This window comes from Serinus canaria, chromosome 8 (genome assembly GCF_022539315.1).
Source record: "Serinus canaria isolate serCan28SL12 chromosome 8, serCan2020, whole genome shotgun sequence".
In the NCBI taxonomy this organism is placed as follows: Eukaryota; Metazoa; Chordata; class Aves; order Passeriformes; family Fringillidae; genus Serinus; species Serinus canaria.
The window spans coordinates 3,621,416-3,646,581 of NC_066322.1; the positions used below are offsets into that span (position 1 = coordinate 3,621,416).

Consider the following 25,166-nt stretch of genomic DNA (forward strand, 5'->3'; position numbering starts at 1 on the left):
TTTTTATTTCAGAGCTGCATTCCAGTTCTTGGAGTCCACAAATCAAGCAGGACCACCAGACTTTTCCAGCCATTTTTACAGGCAGGAATTCAGAGTTAGTAACTTTCCAAGCACAGCCCTTCTATTATGATTGATTACTAATTTACATACACGTTACTCTGACGAGTTAGCAATGTATACACAGATAGACATCAACATCTTGATTTGCTACATCCTTAAACCTTCTCAGTTCCCGGATGTCTTTGACTGGGGAAAGCTGACTTAGACTTGAAAGCATACAAAGATCTTACATCAAAAAACACCCTGATTTAAAATAATCTGACATATTCCACATTTTGCAGCCAGGTGACACGGAAACACCGCGGGCAAAGCCAAAGTTACGGCACGCAGGAGAACGGGCTCTGCGCCTGAAGAGGGGCGCCCCTGCTCCCCGCGCTGCCACAAAATGGCGGGCGCCGCCTGAGGGGAGCGGCGGCGGCGGCGGGAACGGCGGCGGCCCCGCCTGAGGGAAGGGACGCGGGTCCCCGGTGGCCGCTGCAGCGGCGCGGCGCCCCTCCCGCTCTCCACCCCGGCTCTGTATCGACACCGGCTCCGCGGTCCGGCCCCTCCGCCGCCGCCTCCCGCGGTGGTGAGTAGGGGAGCCCGGTGGAGGAGGTCGGTCCCTAGGACGCGCAGCTGTGAGGCGGCCGCAGCTGTCCTCCGCCTCCCCGCCCGCCATTACCCGGGCGGGCGCTTCAGAGTGACTCGTCTCCCTCTTTCCCCACTCCTGGCTCCTCGCATCAGCCCATGTCACGATAATCGCGGTTACACCCGAGGGTGGCGGGGCTGGGGGAAAAGCAGAGCCGGGATCGGAGCCAGAGGGTGAAAGTGACGGCGGTGGGGCCCCTCAGGCGGGAGGGCCTGGTCAGTTCCGTGCCAAGGCATTTCCATGTCCGTGAGCTAGAGGCTCCCGGCTGGGCGAGACTTGGTATCGTGGTGTTTTGTTTCTGGGCCAGGAGTAAAGTACGAACAATATGCTCGCAGATCCTGTGACACAAAATCAAGAGCCTGGTTTTCCTCATGTATAGGAATGGCACCGGGGGGCAGGAGTCCCGCGCGGAAAGGTGATGACCCACAAGGGACATCTGCAGTCGCTCTGATCTGGTGGTAATAAAAGTGAAAGGAAAAAAATAAATCAGACCTTGTTTTATTCTCAGTGATGCAAGATACAGATATCTTTCACAGTCGGAAGCAGATGTATGTTTTACAACTGTAACCGGATGCAGTTGTGACCGTGACCTTTTTTTGTGCAATGCAGATGTTGACAAACTAATGCATAGTATCTGTTCAGGGGAAAATGAAATAACGATGCAGAGTTTCTTGTTTGGGTGGGCTTCTTAATACCATTCTGCTCTTTTTTTTTTTTTTTTTTTTTTTTTTTCTTTTTTTCAGGGTAACCAACCAAAGAAGTTATGAATATCATCTATGGTCTAAAGCTGTCAGGCAGAAACTGTATTTTGTCTCATTTGGCTTCTTGGTGCAAGCAGGGAAAGTGCAATAATCTCTCAAGGTCTTACAGATGGTGCAGAAGTCAGGGTGACAGAAGTAGATGCCAAAGGTTGGATTTGAGTGGAAATACTAGAAACTCTTTTTTGACTGGAAACCCTGACTCCCATAGAAACTTGATTGGTAAAGGACTGAGATGTCTTTTGGAAGTCCCACATATAAATGGACAGGAAGTGTACAGGAATGCAAACCATAGTTCAGGAGGGTTTTTCTCCCAGACTTCACAGCCACTGGGGGAGAAGATCCCACCCCTCCTGATCAGTTCTGTAGGACAACCCACAGGTTGCTTGGCTGCTTGGAACATTCAGATCAACAAGTCTTTTCACACATCGCCATCACTTCAGGCTGCACCAGTTCCTCTTTTCTGGATTATCGTGAAGCCAGCTCAGAAATTATTAGCCATCATTCTTGGCAGGTAAAATACCATGTTACTTTCCTTTCAGTGCAAGACCCATCATGCAAAGTATGAATGTGGAGAGGAATGGCAGTGTTGTTTCACTGACAGTTTGCTCAACAAGAGGTGCTTTTTTTCCATTATCAGAGGTGTTAGGTGTATTTTTTGCTCTTCTCATTTACATATGGTAGAGGGAGATGAACCAAGACACTAAGGGGCATTCCTTCTCCTGTGGGAGGGAAGAAATGCAGTGGAGTGGAAGCCAATTAAAGAATAACCCCCCCCCATAAACTCCTACATGAGATGAGGCTGTAATAGAGAATACAGTAACAAATTCCTTTTAAAATATATCCTAAGTTAACACTGTTTGTATCTTACAGGAGCATAAGAAATTGGTGGAAGGCACTTCCTCCTAATAAACGGGAACTCTTTAAAGAAAGTGCAAGAAAAAACAAATGGAAGATCCTGCTGGGTGTCAGCAGCTTGGGAGTTGTATTTATCATGTTTTATTTTACCCACTTGGAGGAGACACCCATCACTGGGCGTGCTCGATTGTTGGTGTTTGGCAAAGAGCATTTTAGGGAGCTGTCACAGATGGAATATGATATGGTAAGATTTTAGACAAGAAATTGAAAGTACTCAAAAATTGGTGAGGAGATAGTCCTGTTAATGAAATGGGCAAACAAACCTTGTAGTGTCCTTGGTGAGTTTTGAACTTCATGCTCAGAACCCTGCAGAGTCCCTTCATCTGTTACCTCCTCATCTTGTCCCCATACATTTTTAGAATTCCCTTTCCAGGAGAATAACATAATGGTTACAAAGCATATAACATGCTTGTAGCAAACATTCTTAACTATTTCTTGTCCATTGTAATTTTTGTAAGTTCTTGTCCTATAATTTTGAGTTCTGTGATTTCCTGTTGTAAAGTGAAACTTGATAAGCCATATCCAAATGTATCCATATTCCCATCTGTCAGAGACACGAGATAAGAACAGAACAAGTTCAGGATATTTTCAAATTACATGTTTTCTATACATTTGTCTACCTTAAAAATTAGGACCAATGAATTTTTTTTTCAGTGGATGGAGCAGTTCAAAAGTCAGATGTTACCTGAGACAGATGCACGCTATCAGGTTGTGGAGAGAGTTGTTGGGCATTTGTCTGAAAGCAACAAGGACATCCCCCAAGTCTCAGCTCTCAAGTGGGTTATCCACGTGGTGGATGAACCAGGTGTAAATGCTTTTGTGCTTCCAGTAAGTTGTACACCACACAAAAATAATAATATTGAAACAGCACTTGATATGTCTCCCACTCAATTTTTATTCTCTTTGTTTACAGAATGGTCAAGTGTTTGTTTTTACTGGGTTACTGGATGCAGTTTCTGATATTCATCAGCTGTCATTTATTTTAGGACATGAAATAGCACATGCTGTGCTGGAACATGCAGTAAGTCTTTAAAGAAAGATGTCTAATATACTTAAATTATTAATTCTAATTACTCTAGTTGTGATATTCTCTGTCATTACCAACCAAGTTTTCAGTGTGACTCTCTCTAATTAATGCAAAATTGAGTTTGAAATGAGTAGCCTGCTGCAGTAGATCCTTATAATTTGTGTAGCACTTAATAACCATCAGAAGACCTGTGGTGGTCCCTGTTAACACAGGCTGCCAGGGCTTTATTCACAGATGTACAGGTAGATTATGACTCACTTTCAAGAGTCTTTTAGAGCTTGGTCTGCAGATCCCTCTCCTACAGCACGGACATGAAGAACTGGAGGTGCTCAGCAACTCTGTTACTCCTATAATCGTTAACATCTGCAGAAGTGTATACACCTTTACAAAGTATCTTAAAATACTTGATACTGTTATTATTGGAGCACACGTTTTTATAATGTCAAATTCTAGAATACCCAGAACTTGGTTCTTGTATGATTTTGGGTGAGCAACAGTTCACATCATGGTTTCTGGGGCTCGGTTCAGCCAACCAACCCTTTAAACTTCTGAAAAATATTTCTGATAATAAAGAATAACTTACCTTGTTTGTATGGAATCCGGTGTCACCCAGCTGGCACAGAGAGAAGTATTGCACGATACTGTTTGTAAATGCTCTGATCAATTTGTTGCAATGTCAGATAGAGCTCTGGAAAACAGAATAATCTTTTGGATTCTGAATTTAAAGGAAAGCAGCAGAAAATAAAAGACAAATACATTATGTGTTTTGTTCCCTTATCCCATTAGTGATCCCGTCTCACTGATGTCTTAGCTCTTCTCAAATTAATGTAAAGAACAGTCTTTGTAGTATTTTTATAGATTTTTCATTCAGTACTTTGTATCCAACTGGATTTTTTGTTTGTTTGTTTTGGTACAAGCAGGGAATGTTGTGCTTGCCCTCTTCCTGCAACTTCATAGGAAAAAAAAATCAGTGACTTTTAAAGTGTTTCCAAATTCTGTTAAGGTTCTAAGAAAATGTCAGACAGTAAGGAATGAAAATGGGACAATTTCTGTTTGCAGGCAGAGAAAGCTAGCCTGGTTCACTTCTTGGATTTTCTCTCACTCATCTTTCTCACTATGATTTGGGCCATCTGTCCTCGAGATAGTTTGGCAGTTGTTGGCCAGTGGATTCAGAGCAAGTTGCAGGAGGTAAGGCTGACATTTTCTATTGTCTTTCCTGATTTCCTTGGATTTCCTTGTTTTATAAATCTGATTCTGCTTTAGTTGATGCTGATTTTCATTTGTCACGTTGAAGAAGTTTAGGTTTCCCTAAATGGCTGGATTTAGTTGCACAGGCTGCAGGAACCTGTTTGCCAGTTAAGACAGATAATTGTTTTTTAGAAAGGTAACTTGCCCTTTAAAGTTGTGTATGGTAAAATGCCATGTTTTTATTTTATGTAGTTGTTAAATTCTTCCTAAACCAAATAAAATAACATGGAATTCTTTAAATATATTGTTAGTGATAAGAATTATTTCCAAGATTAAAAAATTGAGAATCTAAACACCCTTTATATAAACCATGCTATAGTACAAGTTACTAAAATAATCTTTTCAGCCAGCAGATATTTCAGCAAAGTAAAATTAAGAGACTTTCTGGTGCCAATTTTCTTCAGCAGTGTAATTTACTCTCTGGGCAGTTACTGATACATTTATTTTTTAAAAAGTGTGGTTTTTTTAAATGGAAATTTACTTAGATCATAAAACTGGAATCTGAATTAAAGTGAAAGATCTCTTTGGTTTCTTTGACTTGGTGCTTTTCCTGAGATTTCCCCCTGTTCCTCAAAAACATGAAATTAAACATAACCAATCTGTTTTGGTAGTTCTTATGCTAATGGGTAGATGTGTGGATTCTGAACATAAATTATCTCTTAAGAGCTTGGATATTTGCACATGTAGCTAAGAAACCAATACATTGATGAATGCTAGCCAGCATTTTGAAGAGCTGAATTTGGCAAAAACAAAGTGTGAATGAATCCTGAGACTGCTCATAATTTAGACAGCAAGATTCAACTCCCTGTCAGCATCTCTTCTGCTCTCCACAGAGAATGGGTATTTTGGCATCATGGGTTGGAGTTGTGCTTTAGGTTGGAAGGGGAATCAGGGTTTAAGCTCTGAGTCCTGTGCAAAGGAAACATCATCTCTGGGATGCTGTCCTGGTTTAAAAGGCTGATAAAACTTTAGTAATGTTGAAGTGATAAATACTTGCAAAGCTTTCATCCCATAGACAAAAGAAGCTGAATAGGAAACTCAGTTTTTTTAGTCACCCAGGAGTGCAGTGTCTGCTTCCCTCATTCAGTATTTGCCTGTCGTGCTTACATGAAAGTGAATCGTTCTGCAGATTTTTTCAGGATGTTTCTCTTCCTCTTCTTCCATAACTCTATTTTGTTTTTTAAAGCTTTACCATCCCATTCTGTGAAAGGGTTATTTAAGCCATGCTGTGGTATTTGGTTCTGTTTCAATATTTGTTTTTCTCTTATGTCCTTAGAGGCTTGACTTTTTGACCTGGTGACTATTGTGTATTTTTTATTATTGACTCTAAGTGTTTCCCAGTGGTTCTTTGTAGGCCTTTGGGCATGAGAGTTCCAGTTCTGCCTTTCCCCCAAAGATAATGGATTTTCTTTCCTTAATAAATTGTTAACTTTTCTTATTACATTTATTTGGGGTTGTTCCTTAAGCATGTATTTCTGGACTGAAGCATATTGGCTTTGTTATAGAGCAGCAGTTATTTTATATGGGAACTAAAGCCTAGGAATTATTCTTGGAATAACACCAAGCATGACTGAGTTTTACTCATGCCCCACACACCAGCATGTAAAGATGCAGTACTTCATATTCCTTTCTTGTCCACTTCACTCCATAAGATTTGTATTTCATGTGGAAACTGATGATTTTGGGCAGTCAACATCCCTGGAACTCCCTTTTCTTCAACGTACACAGGCAGCTCTGATAATTAAATTGAAAAAATCAAATTCATCTTTTTTTGTGTTGAATTTCTGACAAGGATTTTAGATCAGAGTTTGAAGTTCTAATTTTTCACTCTAGCACATTCACAAAAGATTTTTTAAACAATTCCATTTTTCAGTAGCTGATGAATGCCACTGTATATTACACACCTTAGGGCTCTTTTATAGGTTACAAATTTCATTTCTCTGTCTAAAAAGTGTTTAATAATTAATCAAACAGTTTATCTGGCTAACTAGGAAATGGTGCTTCAGGAATATATGACAGAGGTTTCTTTGCTGTTTACAGAATATATGTGCACCAACAGACCTGGAGCACTTTTCAAGGCAATAAAACCGTGTACTCCACTTCAAGGAATTACTTTATCATCAGAGGATTTAAAAAATATATTTATAATTGCAATGTTTAAGGTCTGCATGGAAACTAAGAATTCAGAAAGTGACCTCATCTCTGCTTGCTTCTAAACCAGAATGTTTGGCTTTTAAAGCCAGCTTTGGTTGGCTTCTATTTTTGACTTAGGAAAGAAAAACTATCAATACTACTTTGAAAAGCAGCAAAAAGTTGCAGCTACCTTTATGTACTCAAGGGACTGGACCCCTTCTTTGGTGCTCTTCATTTCAAACTGGTTTGTGGTTTATAGTTTTGGTTTTGGTGGTTTTTCCCCTGAAACTTCTAAGGAGGACAAATTCCTATAGCCAGATAAAGAGCTGATAGAACCTTTTTGAGCTGATAGACCTTTCTCTCTTCTCTAACCTTGCACATTTGCCATTGTTCAGTTCACATTTCCTAATGGATGACTAAACCAGGATGTTGTGACAGGTTCCTTATCTCTGCAGGAGCAGGCTGTTTAAACAAGTCCTGATTTGCATTTACTATAACATGACAGACTAGGCTAAGGCTGCCCAAATCTACATGAATTACATTTGAGAAAACCACCACTGCCTCTTAGGGTGTGTTAATGCTCTAGAAAATGGGACAGGAGTTTGGTCAGCTTTATGTCTTCTAGTTCGATTTCTCAAGGGCAATTTGCAGCTTGTGTTAGGGATAGTCATGGCAAAGGAGTGATTTCTTCATGCAAATATTGATGGCTACATCCCTTATTTGGGCAGTTTGCCATAAGAAATAGATGATACCATGCTTAAAGTTTAGGAAACCACTGGAAATTTTACATGCAGTTGCTGCAAGAAAAATCTTGATGTCAATAAAAGAGTGAAGTAAAAAAGTTCTGGTGAAAAGTTGGTATTTCTTTCAGTTGCTGCAAAATGAAATTGGCTGCTGATAGTGCCCATGAAAATATAACTAATTTGAATAAATTTCAACTGAATACAGGATCAATGAGTTATACATAATGGATTTAGAGATTACGTTAAGAAAGTTAATACTGATCACACTCAATGTGAGCATTAGATAGATAGATAAACCCCACTTATGAGAAGGTTAAAAGGCAAGGCTCTATCTTTGTACATATTCCAGATCCAGGAACAGAGCTTTGATGTGTTTCTTTGCAGTTCATGTTTGATAGACCCTACAGCAGAACCCTGGAGGCGGAAGCTGATAAAGTGGGACTTCAGTTTGCTGCAAAGGTAACTACAACTGATTGGTTTTATAGCAATAAAAATAAAATTAGCAAAAAAATAAGTACCAGACATTTTTCAGTTTCTGTTACAGTCAGAGGGAGTTTCATTCTTCATACGGAGGTAAACTGTAAGTTTTTGAAGAGCTGTAGTTTTATGAAGTGATGGGAAATAAAAGAGTTTTTAGGGAAAGACAAAGTCATTGTGGCTAATTGGATGTAATAACTTGAAGTGTGTAAAGTTGGGCATTCCCTGCACAGTCTCCTTTCTGTGTAGTTTGTTGCTATTAAAAGAAAATTCCATGTATTTGTAAAGAGGAATCTTCCATAAGTAGGATTTAATTACATTTAAAGATTTGAGTAAAATACAGCCATAACAACAAAACAGCTTTGCTAAAGTAAGACAAAAATTTGGTCAGAAGCTACTCAGCATTTTTTCATAATTTATTTTTTCAATTACTTTTTTTCCCCTGGAGAATTTAATTCTATGTTAAAGGAACTGAACCAACTCTTTGATTTCTGGCAAAGTGCAATAGACTTATGTGTGAGATACTAGTGAGAGCAGCACCATCTAGTGTTAATATTTCATTAGCAAAATTTTCTTTTAATAGTTATTAATGTTACTTTAAGGAAGGGTTCTAAAAATTAACTTTGATTCTGGGATTAAAACTGCATTTGTAATTTGAAAAGTTGTCTAAGGAAATAATACAATCAATTAAAAAAATGAAATTGCTGTGTCTGTGCTCACTGCTTTCTAATACTGAAAAAGTATGGCTATACCAGAAAGAAATTAGTGAAGTGACATATGAGCATTTCTCTGGTTGTGCAGATAACCTTTTTATAATAGTAATTTAAATAAATAAATTCAAAGGATAAAGCACCGCATCTGTTCCTGGGAGAGGGAATGGGAGGAAATAATTTTCTTATCTTCTGACTCTTGTCCCTCTTTTTTACTTAGCAAATAAAGGTCAGTGTAAGAAATCTTGTTTATATTTCTTCTCTACTTAAATGCAAAAATAGAGAAGTCTGTGGTGATACACAAAAGCAATTCTAAAAGTTACTGATCTATGAATTTCTATGTTTAAATATATACTTCTTGAAGAGAGCCAGGAATTCTAAAGAATTCCTGTTTTATTGTGTCATGGATTCCACAGATCACCCATGAAAGGCCATTTAATCAATTACAGAAAGCATTTCCAGTTACTTTTTAGGTATATTTAGGTACTAACTATTATCACCTTGTATTTTTGACTCTCTACTTCTTCCTGTAACTTTGCCTAAATCTGTGAAGATGATTAATTTGTTCTAGTAAATATAATTTGAATTTGTGCTGAGTTTTTTTTAAAGAACGAGTATATGGCAGAAATTGTAAACCTTTCCTTCCTCTTGAATTTTCATCATTCAGATGTAAGTTTTTTAAGGCACGGGTGTTAAAAGGAATAGATCCAGTGTCTGCATGAGTTTTTTATTGCTTTTAGATATTTTGAAACAGATTTTTCCTGTCAGGTACAAGGACAATCTAAACAGTCTTTAGAAACTTAAATTTTAAGATGTCTTTTGTAATTCAGTATCAATTACACTGTGTATTTATTACTTTAAACAGGCAGTGGTGTTTCCCTTTCCCTTCTGTTCTCAGGCTTGTGTGGATGTCAGAGCCAGCAGTGTCTTCTGGCAGCAGATGGAGTTGGCAGAAGCCATCCAGGGGCAGCCCAAGCTGCCAGAGTGGCTCTCCACACACCCTTCCCATGAGAACAGAGCTGAGCACTTGGACCGCCTCATCCCAGAGGTGAGCAGGGCTCAGGGAAGTGTCTTTTCCTCTTAGGAAACTTGCCAGAAGTAGTTTGGTATTAATTGATTAATTAGCTGCTTTGGTATTGATTCACAATTTCCTCTCATAGCACCATGCTTACCTTTCTCTTTATCCTTACAGAAATTCTCCATCAAAGGTTTTATTAAATGAGGAAAAAGTAAGATAGCACAGATGAAATGTAATTATATTCCAAGTGGTTTGGGGTTTTTTTCTGATTTCTGATCAAAGTGTAAAATTTTTTCTTTTGAATGGCCTTTTGATATAGATGTAACAGTGCCACAGGTCTCACCCACTCTTTCTATTTTTTTGCCTTTTTGGAAAAGCAGTTTTTGAGTTAGATCCTTAAATTGTCTTGAATTTTTTGCTTTTGTAGCAAATAAAAAAATAAAATAGAGTGTTAAAGCACTCCACTGCAACACTGTTTTCCAGCAAGCTAAACTGTGTTTGGATATACTCTTTTTTGTAACCAACTATTTTTCTATCTTTTTTTTTTTTTTAACTCTCTGTCACTTTAAGTCTTTCTCAGTTCCAAACTGTAAAGACACTTGAAGATTTATTGGCAGAAGGAGCACTAAAATGTTGAGGTGTTTGCTGACTTCAAAGGAGAAAAAAAAGAGTTTCATGAATCCTTTGATGAGAATGAATACAGTAAATATTCTAAATGATGGCATAAATCAAAGTCAGCATTAGGGATAGGAGGCTGGAGAGTGGCTAGACTGGATATTTCAAATTAATATACACAAAGTTTGTACTTTGCAAAAGCAGGCTGGGAGAATGTTTTTTATGGATTTTCTAACACATTTGAGCAGCTGAATAGAAAATGATTTTTGTTGTGGAGCCTCAGTTTTAGCTAGATTGAACATAAAGGGTTCAGGATCGTTTATTTTCATGTAGTTGTTGACTGGCTTATAAAGAGGTAATGAGATAAATTACTTCTTATGTTCTACCCCAGGCCTGAGCAAATAAGTTAAATAACTGAGCAACTGTGTAGAACTGTTATTTCTGTCTCATCTCTCCTTGTTTAGCAGGTGGAGCAGCCCCCATCTTTTTACAGCTACTCTCACTTCCAAGAGCAGTGAAGGCTGGGAAGATCTTCCAAAAGATAATTGAGGGGAGATGTTTGTGTTTGCCTTTTACCTAAACATTCTTTGGAGTAGGATGAGAAAACAGGGGCTGAAGGCTTCCTTTTTTTAGCAAGTTCACAAGAGAAGTGAGGTTGGCACTACAAAACTGGAATAAAGATGAAAGAAAATGTGTAGAGGAGGCTTCTTGTCTGCAGCATTCACTCCCCTTCTTGTGGGAGCTGCTGCCTTCAGGCTGGATTTCAGGCATGGAAAGGGGATCTCAGGCTTTTATTGTTGCTCAGTATCAGTCCCTTTTTGTTTCATTGTTATGTACTTTGAGCTTTCTAGAACAGAATGTTTACCATATATGAATTGCCATTAGATATTCAGAACCCAGGAGACAAGCCAGATTATCAAAAAAGGCCTTTTTATCTCTAGTGTCTTTCTGTGAAGAAACTGGTACTTCTTAAGACTCAGTGCCAGATCCATCATGAGTATTACTGGGTTTCATGTGATGCTCTTTTTGGAGATGAAATGATTTTCAGGACTGTACATCTCTTATTAGACCAGCTGCTATAGCTGGGACAAATAGGGACAAGATTTTGGACTTCTCTGGTCTTTCTCTACAGACATTTAAGCAGGTTCACAATAAGATGCAATCATATAAAGTGAGAATTTTTCTTCAGGTAATGAAATGTCACATCTGAATGAGGTGACTGAATAGTCTCAGGAAGTGTAAATTAAAGGGGAACTATCACAGGGATCCCTTTCAAGTCATTAAAAGACTGAGAGCAAATCAAATGAGTGTTAAAGATATTACATCTGGTTTTTTGACTAAGTTGGAAGCTACAGCCACCCTGAGGAATCAGTAAACAAGAGAGCTATAAGCAGTAAAAAAGTGGTGCTGTCCTGGAAATGAAATAAAACAAATAAAAAAAATCTGCTGTGTTTTGAAAGTATTTTCCTCTCAGAGAGGGAGGTGTTAGGATAGTAAACCAGGAAAACAGAGTATACTCTTAAATTGGAAACTGAAATCTCTTAGAATTCCTGCATGGAGGCTGGAGAGATGTGTTTTATTTTCAGAAAAAAAAATCATAAAATAATTTTGTATAAGGGTAAGAGGATGATCATAGTTCTGGAGACAGAGAGACTGGGGGAGTGTAGTGCCAGAGAGAAGCTACAGAATCTTCTAGTTGATCTCAATGTTTTATTTTCATGTTCTCTGACTTGGGGCAGTGTCTATTTCCAAGTGTGCTGTTCAAATGCAGCACTGTACATCAGTGGAAGCCTCAGCTAAACTGAATAAAGCAGAAGGTTATCCACTGAGCCTTGCCTGTGATACAAAAATTCATCTTGATGTGACATTTGCTTTTTTAGCATCATGTTGTTGGCTCAGATTCCATTTTTGATTCACTGTAAGTCCTGTTTCCACTTCCTTGTGGAAATGCCATGGTGAGGCATTTAGAGACTAATAATAACTTGGGATATATCAATTGCACGGCTTGTCTTGTTTGCTAGGTCAGTTAACTTGTCAAAAAAAGTTAATCCATTTGCTTTGGCAACACCTGTTTTTTTCAAATCCACATCAGCTGCTTATTATTTTTATTAATTTCTGCGTAGTTAATACTTTTTCCTCTGCTGTCTTTTGATATGGGACATACATTTATTTCCCTTCCTTTTCAAAAGCAGGTTGGTATATTTGCCCTTTGCTTATGATGTGAACATTACTTCATAAATTAACATTACTAGTTAATTCTAGTACTAGAATGTGTTAATTAAGCCCTATCAACATAGAAACAAGAATAAAAACCTCTGACCTGCATTTCTATCCTTCCTAAAAAGTTATTAAATATTTTATCACAATTTCTCTTTCCTATGCCAACATCAGTGGAAGGTTGGAAGTATTAGCATTGTATATAAGCTGCTTTTCTTCTCTATCCAGTAAAGTCTATCAATTCCTTTAATCATCTTTTTACTGCTACTTCATTAAGACTGTAAGAGCTTGAGACCAGCAGGTATCTGGTGTCTGTGACAGTGTGAAGGATTAATACTGGGAGCTAAAAATTACTTATTTTTCTATTGGTCTCTGCTTTACATTTACATGAAGGTAATAGGATGTGGGAGATCTGCCTAATTCTTCTGCCTTCCCTGCTCCCAAACATTGCAGGAGGTGACTGTGATTGTATTAAGAAGAAAAACAGCTTCACCTTTGTAACTTACAAGCAAGAGTTTGGATGTTTTATTTGGGATCTCCTGAACCAATAAGCAGGCAGGTGGCTGCCCTCGCTGGAATGTGTAGTTACAGCTGTCCTGAGCAGGGAGGTGACAAGTTAACTTGGCTTATCTTTCCATATCTGGAGTTTTTCAGTGACATGTGAGGTGATGATGTTGGATAGTTGCCTTCTGTCCCCTTGCACGGCTTTATGTCTAGCAAGAACTCAGACATCCACAGGGTAAAAATGTTCACCTGAAGTACTGGTTTTTATCTTTGCTATTGGGACTTCAGGTGAGTGAAACCATAGAAATAGGTCAGGCGCTGTTTAGCCAGGAAAACTGAGTGTTACAAAATTGCTAAATTAGTTTAAAAGAGGATTATGTTGCCTTTTCCAGGATACGGCCTAAGTCTTTGTATTCCCATTTGCCTTGAATAACACTGCTTGACATTAATGCAGCTTATGTTCTAGAAGAGAACAAGAGAAAACTCTTGGTTTATCACAAATGTCAATTTAGAAGTGGATTGGTTACTGAAGCAGAAAGTTACATTTGGTGACTACACGGACAGCAGCAGTAAAGTTACATTTGGTGACTACACAGCCAATCATGATGTAGAAAAAGAAGCTGTGAAAGCTTTAGTCATATTTTTAAAAACTTAGACAGGAACAATATTTGCATGCCTAATCCAGACTTGTGTATCCAGTAATTTGAATTTTACATTTCAGCAAGAAACAACTGGAGAAGCTCTTGCTACATTTTTGGAATGTGGCTTTTTCCAAAACTATTCGTTAATTTTAAATTCTCTTTGTTTCTAGCCATTTACAGCAAACTCTATCAGTTCACTGTAGTAAAGTTTGAGGAGAAATGTGTTTTGGAACCTCCTTATAGATAAAAATGAATTAAGAAGCTCTGCTCTTCTATTTTAAAATCTGCTATAGTATAATGTTTCCAGTGTCTCCCGTGGAAGAATATCAAAGTGTTTCAAAATGATGGACAAATACTTATGCAGAGCTGTACTGGAATATTTGATTTCATATTTCAGACAAAGCTAGTGGATATAAAGCAGATTAAAAATTTCTGCTCTGTCTACAATGCAATGCTAGGATTGCTATGAAGACTGTGTTTTTTCTTCCTCCTCATGAATCAATCTAGACCAAAGTAATCGGCGTGTGTTTTCTGCTGACTGTCCCAAATACTGGCCAGGAGGCATCTGGCTACCACTCAGGACAGCTCTGGCCATTGCTTTTCAGGAATCCATGATTTTGAGGTGAAGTGGAATAAATGCACATTTGAACTGGTTTCTCTATGACAGGATTAAAACCAGAGCTGGATGTAAATCTGCCCATGGTTTATGCTGTTAATTGAGGCCAGGATAATATTGAACAAATGTGACCATAACAGAGTGACCATTGATCAATGGTAACCATCAGACTTGTTGTGGTCTTGGTGATTCATTTTGCAGATCTTGAAAAAATAGTTGTCAGTGGAGATGTAGAACCCTCTAGAGTTCTACATGTAATATTTTGATATATGATACATAGGATCTACTTTTCTTAATTAGTTTAAGTGGGTTCTAGGAGAATCCATGGATCCCAGTAGTTCTGTGTACTGTTGCTTGCAAAGCACTTCATCAGTTGTTGTGTGCCAAACACAGGAGCTTCCAGTTTGTGTGGTCTAATTAAGGTATGTTCAGCTTTGTGACAATGAACACAACTTAAGCATCCTTTAAAAAAGCTGACTTTGAACAGGTTGGTATCAATTTATCCACAGAGCCTTTGAGATATGAGATTCACCCACTGCCATTCCTTTCTCAGATTGCCAGGCAGACAGGATGATCGGGGGGAATATGCTTGTGCTAATGAATTTTGGTTCTCTGGGAGATTCTCTGGCTCCTTTGTGCCCCTACTTTCTTTCTTGTAAAATGCAAGCAATGGCACTTAACCAGTGAGCAGGACTAACTTAAAGTTTGGTCTCTTACTGCTGGTCTTTTTATCCAGAGAAATTGTTACATTCTATAGACATTTTTTTCTTGTGACATTATTTTCTCAAAATACTTGGAGACTTGGAATACTCCAAATGCTTCTTGGAGATGAGATCACTGGTGTACCAGGAGTGTTTAGCTATACTGATGAACCATCTGGATCTCTGTGCCAAACAGTTAAAAGTCCATTATGTTATTGGAGATTTTCCCTCCTTTTTTGAGTCAGACATCTATGTATAGTTACTTCAATAACAGAGGATATCTGAGGAAGTAAATTATTCAGAGCCTTTTTTTTTTCTTGATGCAGTCATTTTCATTTGCATTTGAATGTAAATATAAATATAAAAATATGAAGCTGAGTGCAGTATGTGGGCTGTGGCTGTGGGCTATGGGCTGGATATACCCCCATTTAATTAAGTGGATTTCCTGCTGGATTTTTTCTTCTCTCTGAAGTATTTTAGAATATGGATTGATTCAACATTTTCTGTCAAAGTAGCCTGAAAGGGCTACAAAAAGTTTAGTTTATATGTGAATGTAAATGAAGAGGTACTATGTGGACAAGTATCACAGAAAGCATTGGAGAACTTCTTCTTTAATTATGTTGTACCTTTTAGAATATCCATCCTTGGAGATCATGGTGTGAGAAAATAATTTCATTCTTCATTTTTCCCACTGGTTTACCATATTGCTACATTTTGTCACAGGAATTCTTGGTTTCTGTTGAGAAGTTGTTCAGTAACAATTCAGGCTCATTATTACAGTAATCAATGTGCAAATGCAAACCTGAGTGGAAAGCCAAAGTCACTGACTGAAACCTTTCTTGTTTTTCCTATTTGATTTGTTTTCCCATGTGTTCACAGGCTCTTAAAATAAGAGAGAGCTGCAATTGTCCATCTCTTTCTGGACCAGATCCTCGCCTTATTTTCAAACTTAACATGCAACATCTCCTGGAATCATCTAAAGGTCGAAGACCTCCAAATTCTACAAAGCAAGATCCCTCAAAACCAAAACTGGACTTTCCTCACACTCAAAAAGTGGAAGATATGCCAGTGACTTTTGCAGTTAAACCCACGAACTGATGACATTAATTTTCACTTTTTATGGAATTGGTGGTCCCTGAAGGTCTATCTTATAACACAAAATTGTCTTTGAACCATGAAGAAGATGTAGCCACTCAGATTCTCCATTTCTTTTATGTGATCTCTCACTCAAAGCAATAAGGAACCATGCCCACACAAGAAGAGCAGCGTGTTGGAGCAGAAAGTTTCTTATTCATTAAGAGTTACTAAAATAAATCACTTCTCAGGGGAAAGATAATCTCATACAATCCAGTCACGCAGTGTAATTTTCAGCTTTATCAGGCTCACCTTGATCAGAGGACAGATGAGCCAGAAGCGTCCCTAAAGCAGAGGGAAAAGTACAATTTTCATCATTTAAGTTGTCTGGTTTATCTTGCCATAATTTGGGTTAGATCTACTCAGCTTCATTTGAGAAATAATGAGGAGAGCTTACTGCCTGCTCCACATACAGGGTGTTTAAAAATATTAAGCTGAGAAGCGATAATAGCTATGGGCTAGATACACCCTCACTTAATTAGGTGGATTTACTGCTGGGATTTTGCTTCTTTCTGAGGCATTTTAGAATGTGGATTGATTCAACATTTTTCTTCAAAGTAACCTGAAAGGGTTGCATCAAGTTCAGTTTAAAAAAATGAGTGAAATAATTTTCAGTTAAGTCTTCCTTCTGGAAGAAGCACTGAAGGAATCATGGTAGCACCAAATGCTTTACGAAGATGCCTCTTGTCTTTTTTAAATGATCAGGGTGCCTCATCAGAGGGCAGTTTTGCTGCCACAGCATTAGATCTGGATATATTAATTTGGATAGAAATGATTGCTGATGTGGAGTATATTACGTAGGAGACAAATACAAGGTTTCTTGACTGCTCAGCTTTTCCAGATGACTTTATCATGAACGTGACTTCTCATCAGGAAACTGGCATCTAAAGCTGAGCATCCTTCCCTCCCTCCATCCCTCTTTCCCTTTGAAGCTACACTTTTTATACCCTGGAGAAAAATATGGACAATCTAGGATTGGTGACCCACTGTACCCAGCCTGTTAATCTCTGTTTGCCCATGTTTGAATTGTCCTTGCTTTGCAGTTGATGGAAATACTGAAATGTTGATCTTGCAGGAAGATGTAGAAAGAGGTGGCAGTGAATTAAAATAAAAAAGGGAAATCCTGTTCCTTAATATGTTAAAATGTATTTGCTGTTATGCTTTTTGTTATTCATTTGATCAAAACAAAAATCTCTTTCATAAATGGTAGTGTCTTACTTGAAGAAAACATCCAAAATATTTTACAAGTTATCCTATTTTGAGACATTCTTTTTTCTTATGGAAAAGGGTAGACTTAATGATATTTCTTCAATTAAATCAGAATGCAAGCTTTTAAGAAGGAATAAAAAAACTATTCAGTGCTATCAGTGACTTTAGTTGGAAAAACAGATTGTGAAACAAGTAATGCTTTCAATGACTTCAGTCAACAAATCTGGGTCCTTTGAGAAACACCAGCAAGTCCCTTGTCTCTATTCACAGGTAAGTTGATGTCTGTGTAATGCTGATGATTCTAGGTCTGATTATATAGGTCTAGATTGGCTGCATATTGCTTACAAGCTGTTTTTAAATCTCTGCTCAATCCTGCTGGCAGGAGGCAGAAGGTCCAGCCTGACCATTATTCATCCATCCATTTTTATTCTTGGTGACAGGAGTTTTTGTAACAGACACTCAGTGATGTGTTGCAGCATTTGGACATTGTCACCTGAAGGTAAACAGAAAAATACACCATTTAGATTTCCCTGTGGACCTCAGAGTTTATCCTGCAGCACCAAAACCCCAACGCTGCTGCCTCGCTCTCGCTCCAGTGTCAGAGCTTGTTTTGTTATCCAGGGCTGCTGCTTGACATGCAACTGGATGCTTGTGTCTGGTAGGACTAAGGAGAGCAAACAAGAGTTTTTATAGCATTCAGGATGAAGTATGAAACACACAAATTTCATATTTCTGCTGTCTGTTTTAAGTGACTGAAGTACTGCAGTTGAAGGCAGGAGATGCAATTTTCAAGTTCACCAAGGGAGCTTTTTTGAGATTTGTAAGTAAATAGTCTTGTAACCATGATCATGGTGATGTGAGAGAAAAGGTTTCAAGGGAGGGGTAATTCCTTATATTATACTGACAAGGGGCTTATGTGTTTTTTCCAACTATACTCATCTAATGAAACACAGCCCTCTTTTTACAACATATACACCCAAATATAAAGTGCACACACAACACACACAGGAGTTAGGCCTCCACACTAGAACACTATATATTTAAATATTGTTTAAATGGTTTAAAATGTATAGTTTTACATACAAGATGGGATACTGAAAGTTTCAGGTTTTAATTTACATTTTAGTTCATCCCTAATACTTTTCTCAAGTGCTTTGGAAAGGGTTTCTCCTTTCTATTTTGCTTGTGTCCAACACAGAAAATGCCTTATGTTCATCTGCCTCTTGGAGGGCACTTTTTTCTTAAATTCTTACTGAATACTGTATCATGGATCTGCCTATATTGCTAAAAGATTTTCTTCTTTTTTCTTGAACAGAAAAAACCTGTTGCCTTCCATAGTAAACATTTCACTTTAAAGTCAAAGAATGTACAATAATTTTGTGTGGGCATATATAATAAAATACTTAGTATCCTAATATATAAACTATAATATTATATTATTAATCATTAAAATATAATTTCAAACTATATCCCTTAAGAAAATACTGTGGTTACAAGCTTCTGATTATCTCTAAAAACTTTCCATTGCAATTGCAACTCACTATGGCATGGGGAGGGCAGATCTAGAAGTGCTATGGAAGGAATTCAGTGCTTGAAAAACACAGCATGTAAGAGGGAGAATAGTGGCTGAAGTGAAAAAAGCTATGGTAGAGCAGTAAAAATTCATCTGGATTTCCACCTCCTTTACTTTGCGCTGCACTTCACAGCCTCCTGCTGGAAGAGTAAATACATGGTACAAATTTCACTCTTAATTCATTTACTGTAGTGGAAATGTTGGGAGATTTCGTGAGCAGGGTGGTGCATTCAAGGCAGTTCTGCAATAAAAATGGCTCTTTTTACCTTTTGGTTTATCAAGTTTACCCTTTTGTTTTGGTTAGGTTTGCTTTTTTCTTTTTTTTTCCTTTAAACTTGAAATACAAAAGTGCCAGGAAAGCAAAGCAAACAGCTGTTAGAATCCTCTTTGTTCTTCAGTTCTGTTTGTAGTCTCTAAAAGAGAACAATCCTGTAAGCTTGATGCTTTTTCCATATATTATGTAGGCTGCCAGAGCTTTTTTTTTCTGATGTGATGTTTGTATCTCAATACCCTTGGTTGAAAAACTACATTCTCTGTAATAGTCTGTGTAAGCTATTTTACAGCCATCCATATACTCTCTGGTGAAGATCTTTGTTTCTCCACATCTTGGGAGCATTTGAGAGGGGAGCAGGATGATCACAAAGAGTGGTGATGGTAGAGGTGACAGGATGACTTTCCTGTCAGCAGTACAGGGTGTTTTCATTAGGTTTCTTGTCCATGTTGCAAAGTGTGGGTTAAACACTCGCAGGAAGGACTGATATTAGCAACTTGCATTTCTAAATCACCTGTAGCACCTCATAAATACAGTTTTTCCATAATACCTGCATAAGTGATGGTTCTAGAAGTTCTATTGGAGATATTTGAGCTCAGTAAGATGGAGATTTTAGCCAAGCTCCACTAAAACTCAGTATAAAATCTGGAGCAGGAACTCTGGCATTCTGAGCCATTCCTTACCTTACAATGTTTGTGTGTGACCAAACCAGAGTCCTCACAGCAAATTGAAGTGATGGGCTTTGGGTGATCACTGCTTTTGTAAGTTTGTCTCCTTTCAAGGTCTGCAGAGTTTGGAGGTGCCTCTTTGTTCATACTCCACTAGGTTACAGTTATTTGTTCTTGGTGTGGTTATTTTTTAGCTACTTTCTCTTATGCATAAACTGGTTGTTGTTTGCTCACTGCCCATCGTCACTGATGCCTATATCTCTTGACATGCTGGTTATTTAATCTCAAATAAGTTTGGTGTCAATTTTGTGTTTCCACAACAAAGGCAGGGATTGTTTTGTATATTTATTGTAAATAAAGATAAGATAAAGCCTTGTCAAAGTTGGTTACAATTCCACCTTTTCCTAGAACTGCAGGTGTCTCTGCTGGAAACAGCAAGGGCTGCTGAGAGAGAAATCAGAGAAGCAGAAGAGGCTCCTCACTGAGCTGAGGAGGAGATGGGGCTGGATGTTCCTATGCTAACTTTATTGCTGGGGCTGACAATAGTTGGCAGGTCTGTAAAGAGAACTGACTGAGTGTCTCTGGTGTCACTCACTGCTGCCTGCACACATTGCAGCCATGCAGGAAATGTGCTCTTTGATCTCCTGGAGCCCCAGGCTGTCTGCCAAAGCCAGGCCTAGCAGAGTGCTCCTGGCTGCCTTGTTCTGGCTGTGCTGGTTCAAGCCTGCTGCTCTTGATACAAGCTAGGGGCTCTTACCCTGATTTATGGACATATGCAGAGAATTGTTATCTCCAGCACATAAATTCATTATAACTATTAAACTAATCTGAAATTGAACCTGTTGACCTGGAAGTGAATGGCTCCATAACATTTCATTAATCCTCTGAGATGTTTAATTCCTGCTAATTTGATATTTCAGATACAATCTTCTCTACAGATATAATGGCTTAATTAGTATACATTACATGATGTCTCTTCACAGTACAGCGTGTACAGTATTTATCCACTAGAAAAGTAATTCAGTGGAGCTCAATTATAATACATTGACTAGAGCATAAAAGTTGAAAAGAATATGTGCAGCAGTCATTATATTTTAAGCATAAACATTTTTCAAGCAGTCTTCTGTTTGTTGATATCTATTGCCTTCTAAAAATGATGGTCCTAAACATTTTCTTACAGCTTATTAAAATATTGACTGAGAGCATTTTTGGTCATACCACCATAAGCCATGTAACAGAAATCTATTTCCTAGCATTCAGCTTGCAAATCTTTTTACTGAAGTCACCTGGTTCAGAGCAAGTCTGTGTGACAGTTCAGGACAGTGGTGCCAGCTGGGACTGCAGGGGACAAGCAAAGGGAAAGGTAATGAATCTTTGGAATGTGGAATATTTTGGAATTTTTCTACTTCCTTCCTGTAGAAAGTCAGTGGAGGCACAGATCTGAGGAAGCTCTCGAGTAGTACCTGAATTTAGATTCAACCCAGCCACTCCCCCTCCGACCACTCTCTGCAATCTAAGCCTTGAGTTAATTAAAATTATCTCTTTTTTCCTTCTAACATTGATCTATATTGTATATTTGAACTCTAGAGAATCGGAGCTCCTTGCTCCTATCTGGGTTACATTGTCAGATGCATTCCATGCATATCTGGAATAAGTAATGGAGTAAAAGCTGAGGGAATAAGGCAGTGTGAGTTTTCAGTCACCAGGTGGCGGCTGGGCTGCCCGAGCTGGGCTCAGGCCCATGGATACAACACCTGCGACTTCAGTGCGGCTTCAGTAAATTATCCTGGCGATTTTCCCTCTGTGTTAACTAGCGACTCCTCCCTAGAGTGAACTCGAAACATCAGGAGGAGAAAATGAACGTATTAAGCCAGGGCGTTCTTATTTTCTTCTGTAGATTTCTCTTTTTAGAGGATGAAGGATAAGGAGAGAATAAGAGGTCAGCCAGACCCACTTGTTCAGGAGGGATGAAATGGGAGGACTCTGATTTTGTTCTCTGGTCTCGAAGCTCAGTGTTCTCTTTCTCCTCCCTCTCCTTTCCATGTGAGGTATTTCTTGAACTAAAAGGCTGAAGGGCAGTAACTGATCTTGATGTTTCAAGGAGTTAAACATGTATCTCTTAGATTTCAGGGACTGCCAGATATATGAAGAGCATCTTTAAATTCTGAGCCCGGAGAAGGTTTCTGTGTTTTGTTTAAGCACTTGAACAAAATGGCAGACAATCCTCAAAGTGCTCAAGGCCTCAGCTAGCACCCTGTCTGGTGAGGTTTTACCCTCTCCTTTGCTGTATCCTCAGCTTTGTCACCTTACCTTTCCTTTGATCATGCAGATGAGGCTACACTGCTCTGTTTCATCATCTTTTCATACAAAAAGCTAGAAGGAAATAAAACCCTTGAGAAGCAACAGGGTCTAATTTCCACTGTCTCAATGAGGCCTCTATTCTGTTCACATTGAAATTGCTGGCAAAAGTCCCAGTAGTTAGATCTGGATTTCTCCCTCCTTAAAACAATATTCTTCCTTTTGTGTTTTATCCTCTGCTTTTCAGAATCAGCTGATTATGAGCTCCTGCACAGATGACATTTTATCTGCAGTCAGCAGGAAGGAGGCATGAATTAGGGCTTAGAAGAAAATCTTCAATAATTAGCCACCAAGGAAGGAAAACATCTAAAAAAAAGTACACAGATGGAATTGACTTATTTCGTTTGACTGGGCTGGAAAGTTCAGCTGTAATGATAGTGGTTAAATTAATTATGTTGATTTGGTGACAAGGAAACTAGCATGTCCCCAAATGATGTGTATTATTTTTGGACCCAGATGAAGTAGCTGCACACTGTTGGTGATGTGTGTCAGAGTCACAGATATCAGGTATTCCTCATGCGGACTTTTCACCCCATGCTCCTTCAGGATGTGATTCATGATGGCACAATTTGATCACATACAACCCTTAAGGCAGAGTTTGGATAAGTGCAAGGCTTTAGTGGTTTCTCTGAAATCTTTATTTTTGTGAGTAACTGTGATGGACACAGTTTTGGATGCTGTAGTGGGTTGCAATCTCTGCCATGAAAAGACACATTGTGCTGTAGCTGAAGTGTGTCCTGGGGCTGTGCTGAGAGTGCTGCCCATCTTCAGCAGTGGAGGGCAGGAATGTTTCTGCATCATCACTCCCACACCTGTTACAGCTCTGTTCTGCCTCAGCTGCAGCTTCGGTGATCAGAGGTGTTTGTGGGCATAGCAAGCATCGCACACATCACACATATCCCTGTATGGAATTAGAGAACTTCTCATGGTTGTCTTGGGGTGTAGAACTTAAATGTGCTTCAGATTCAACTCCTCGTGGCCATTTGGTCTCTCTTGTTCTGGCAAACTGCTTTGTTAGTAACTTCTGACATGCTGACATCTCCTTCTTTGTTGTCAGTACTGTGCGTGTGAGGATCCCCTAAAATAACTTTTCCATGTGGCTGTGGAAGCCATTGACTCTTGCAAACCTCTTGATTTTCTCTGTGAGCAGATCCCAGTCGATCAGGCTATCCCTGAAGAAATCTCCATCTTAACTTTGTTCTTGCAGTTTTGTCACTTTAATGTTTCATGGTGCCTGTGGGACGTATATGTCAAGAGGCATCACATCTTGGAGGATGTTTCTGAATGGCCATCACAACCTGATCCATCTAGGACTTCAGAAACAGGACCTTGAATTTGATAGGGACAAAAAAAGACAGCTAATAAAATGAGCACAGTATTAGCAGAGAGAAATATTCAGATAACTGATAACACTTACCATTTTCCTGCACAATAACAGATTTGATTGTCTTTTAACTTTCCCTTTTATTCCCACTGAGATGGAGTCAGGCTGTAACTGGTTGCCAGCAGCAGTTGGCATGGGTGTGAAGGGATGTGGGTGCTGATAAGAAGAAGGGTCACACCAAGATGCCATAATAAAACTGTAGTTATTTCTAGAGGAAAAAAACCTTAACACAATATTTATACCAGTTTTGCTTATTTTAGTCTACTAATAACACACTTTTGCCATGTATAACTTTGTTTGCCTAGAAACACTCTGCTTTAATGGTTTACAAATTTTCATATGTAAAAAAAAATGTTCCTTACAGTCATTTGGACTTGGTTTCATTTTTTTAGAGTGTGTACACAATTCTGTCTCCTGGAATAAAACACACATGTTTAATCCTCTACTGCAGGAGCTGCAGGCACAGCTCTTCCTCTCTACCACTAGGCAGAGCTGCTTTGTGATCTCTGCCTTCCTCTGAGGCTTCTTCCTCCTAGCCTTTTTTTTTATACCCTGCTTTTGTACTTAAAACTTGGCTTCTTGTGAAAACTGTAAAGATAAATCCAGATTATTAGTCTATCTGATATTTTCTTCTGCCTGTTTCCAAATAACAAGAAAAGCTTTGACAGCTGGGAGCCCAGGTGAGCTGAGGTGACTTAACCCATGGCATGTGGCAGTGGCTGCAAGTAATGTGTGGCATCTTCAACTTTCCCTGCAGAGACTTTCACCCCAGGTGCTGAGGCATCAGTGGCTCTGAATGTACAATCTATTAGCATCTTTCACTGTAACTGTCTAATGAGTTGCAGGAATCCAGCCTGGAGGTCAGGGATGAAAGGCTTGTGTTGGAGCTGCTTAGTGGACCTGATTCCCCCATCTTTAGGAGGTAAGAAAACTCCTCCACCAAGAGAATGACCTTTGCCAGGTCACAGGGACTGATGGGCACCTTGGTCTGTGCAAATCCCAGTTCTGAAGCCAGTCTTGGAAGCACATAGGAGTGATTTCATGTTTTCAATGGTATTCTGTATCTTTGTTAATTTCCTAACCTAGGAAATCCTGCATCTCTTAAAACTGTATTGAATAATATGGAATAGAACATTCTCAGGTTAGTGCTGTTAGGTTTGGATTGCAGTACTTCTGGAATTCATGTTTTTAATATGCTCCAGTCCATCAGGGTGACCTAGTGGAAAGGGAATAGGGAAAATGCAACAAAGAAACTGTCAATACTGAGACAATTTAATTACAGTATTTGGCTTCTACAAGAATTGCCTACATTAAGAATACAAAAAATAAAAATCAACCCCCAAATCCTTGGCAAAATACAGCTTCCACATGCTTCCTGATGCTTAGACATTCTGGTGCAAAGGTACATCATGAAGCTGTGTGTGATTTACAGAAAAGAAAGAGTAAAATAGAAAAAAGAGAAAAAGAGTCTGTATCTGTAACTGTCATCCTCACAGGTGGGCTTCAAAGACCCAAAACTTGTCACCTAGGAAACTTAAAATCTTCCAGAATTCTC

The 25,166-nt window shown here is 38.8% G+C and overlaps 1 protein-coding gene across 4 annotated transcripts; it reads left to right on the forward strand.

The window, feature by feature from the left end:
• The first annotated feature begins 216 nt into the window (after positions 1–216).
• OMA1 (OMA1 zinc metallopeptidase) lies at positions 217–17,296 on the forward strand. 4 transcript variants are annotated; one of them, XM_050977525.1, is made up of 9 exons: positions 220–654; positions 1,432–1,960; positions 2,320–2,548; positions 3,019–3,192; positions 3,278–3,385; positions 4,451–4,579; positions 7,900–7,974; positions 9,601–9,750; positions 15,894–17,296. In XM_050977525.1, the coding sequence occupies exons 2-9, from the start codon at positions 1,452–1,454 to the stop codon at positions 16,110–16,112; spliced, it is 1,593 nt and encodes a 530-aa protein (XP_050833482.1). In that variant the 5' UTR covers positions 220–654; positions 1,432–1,451; the 3' UTR covers positions 16,113–17,296. The 4 variants fall into 4 exon arrangements, with proteins under 4 accessions (XP_030082549.1, XP_050833482.1, XP_030082547.1 ...); XM_030226687.2 differs by having other exon boundaries at positions 220–628; XM_050977524.1 differs by lacking the exon at positions 220–654 and adding an exon at positions 730–1,146.
• Positions 17,297–25,166: the final 7,870 nt, after the last annotated feature.

Excerpts from the sequence above, each read along its gene's own strand:
- OMA1 (XM_050977525.1), top strand. The coding sequence starts at position 1,452 with ATGAATATCATCTATGGTCTAAAGCTGTCAGGCAGAAACTGTATTTTG. Across the intron at positions 1,961-2,319 it reads TTAGCCATCATTCTTGGCAG|GAGCATAAGAAATTGGTGGA; the intron begins GTAAAATACCAT and ends TGTATCTTACAG. Across the intron at positions 4,580-7,899 it reads TTCAGAGCAAGTTGCAGGAG|TTCATGTTTGATAGACCCTA; the intron begins GTAAGGCTGACA and ends GTTTCTTTGCAG.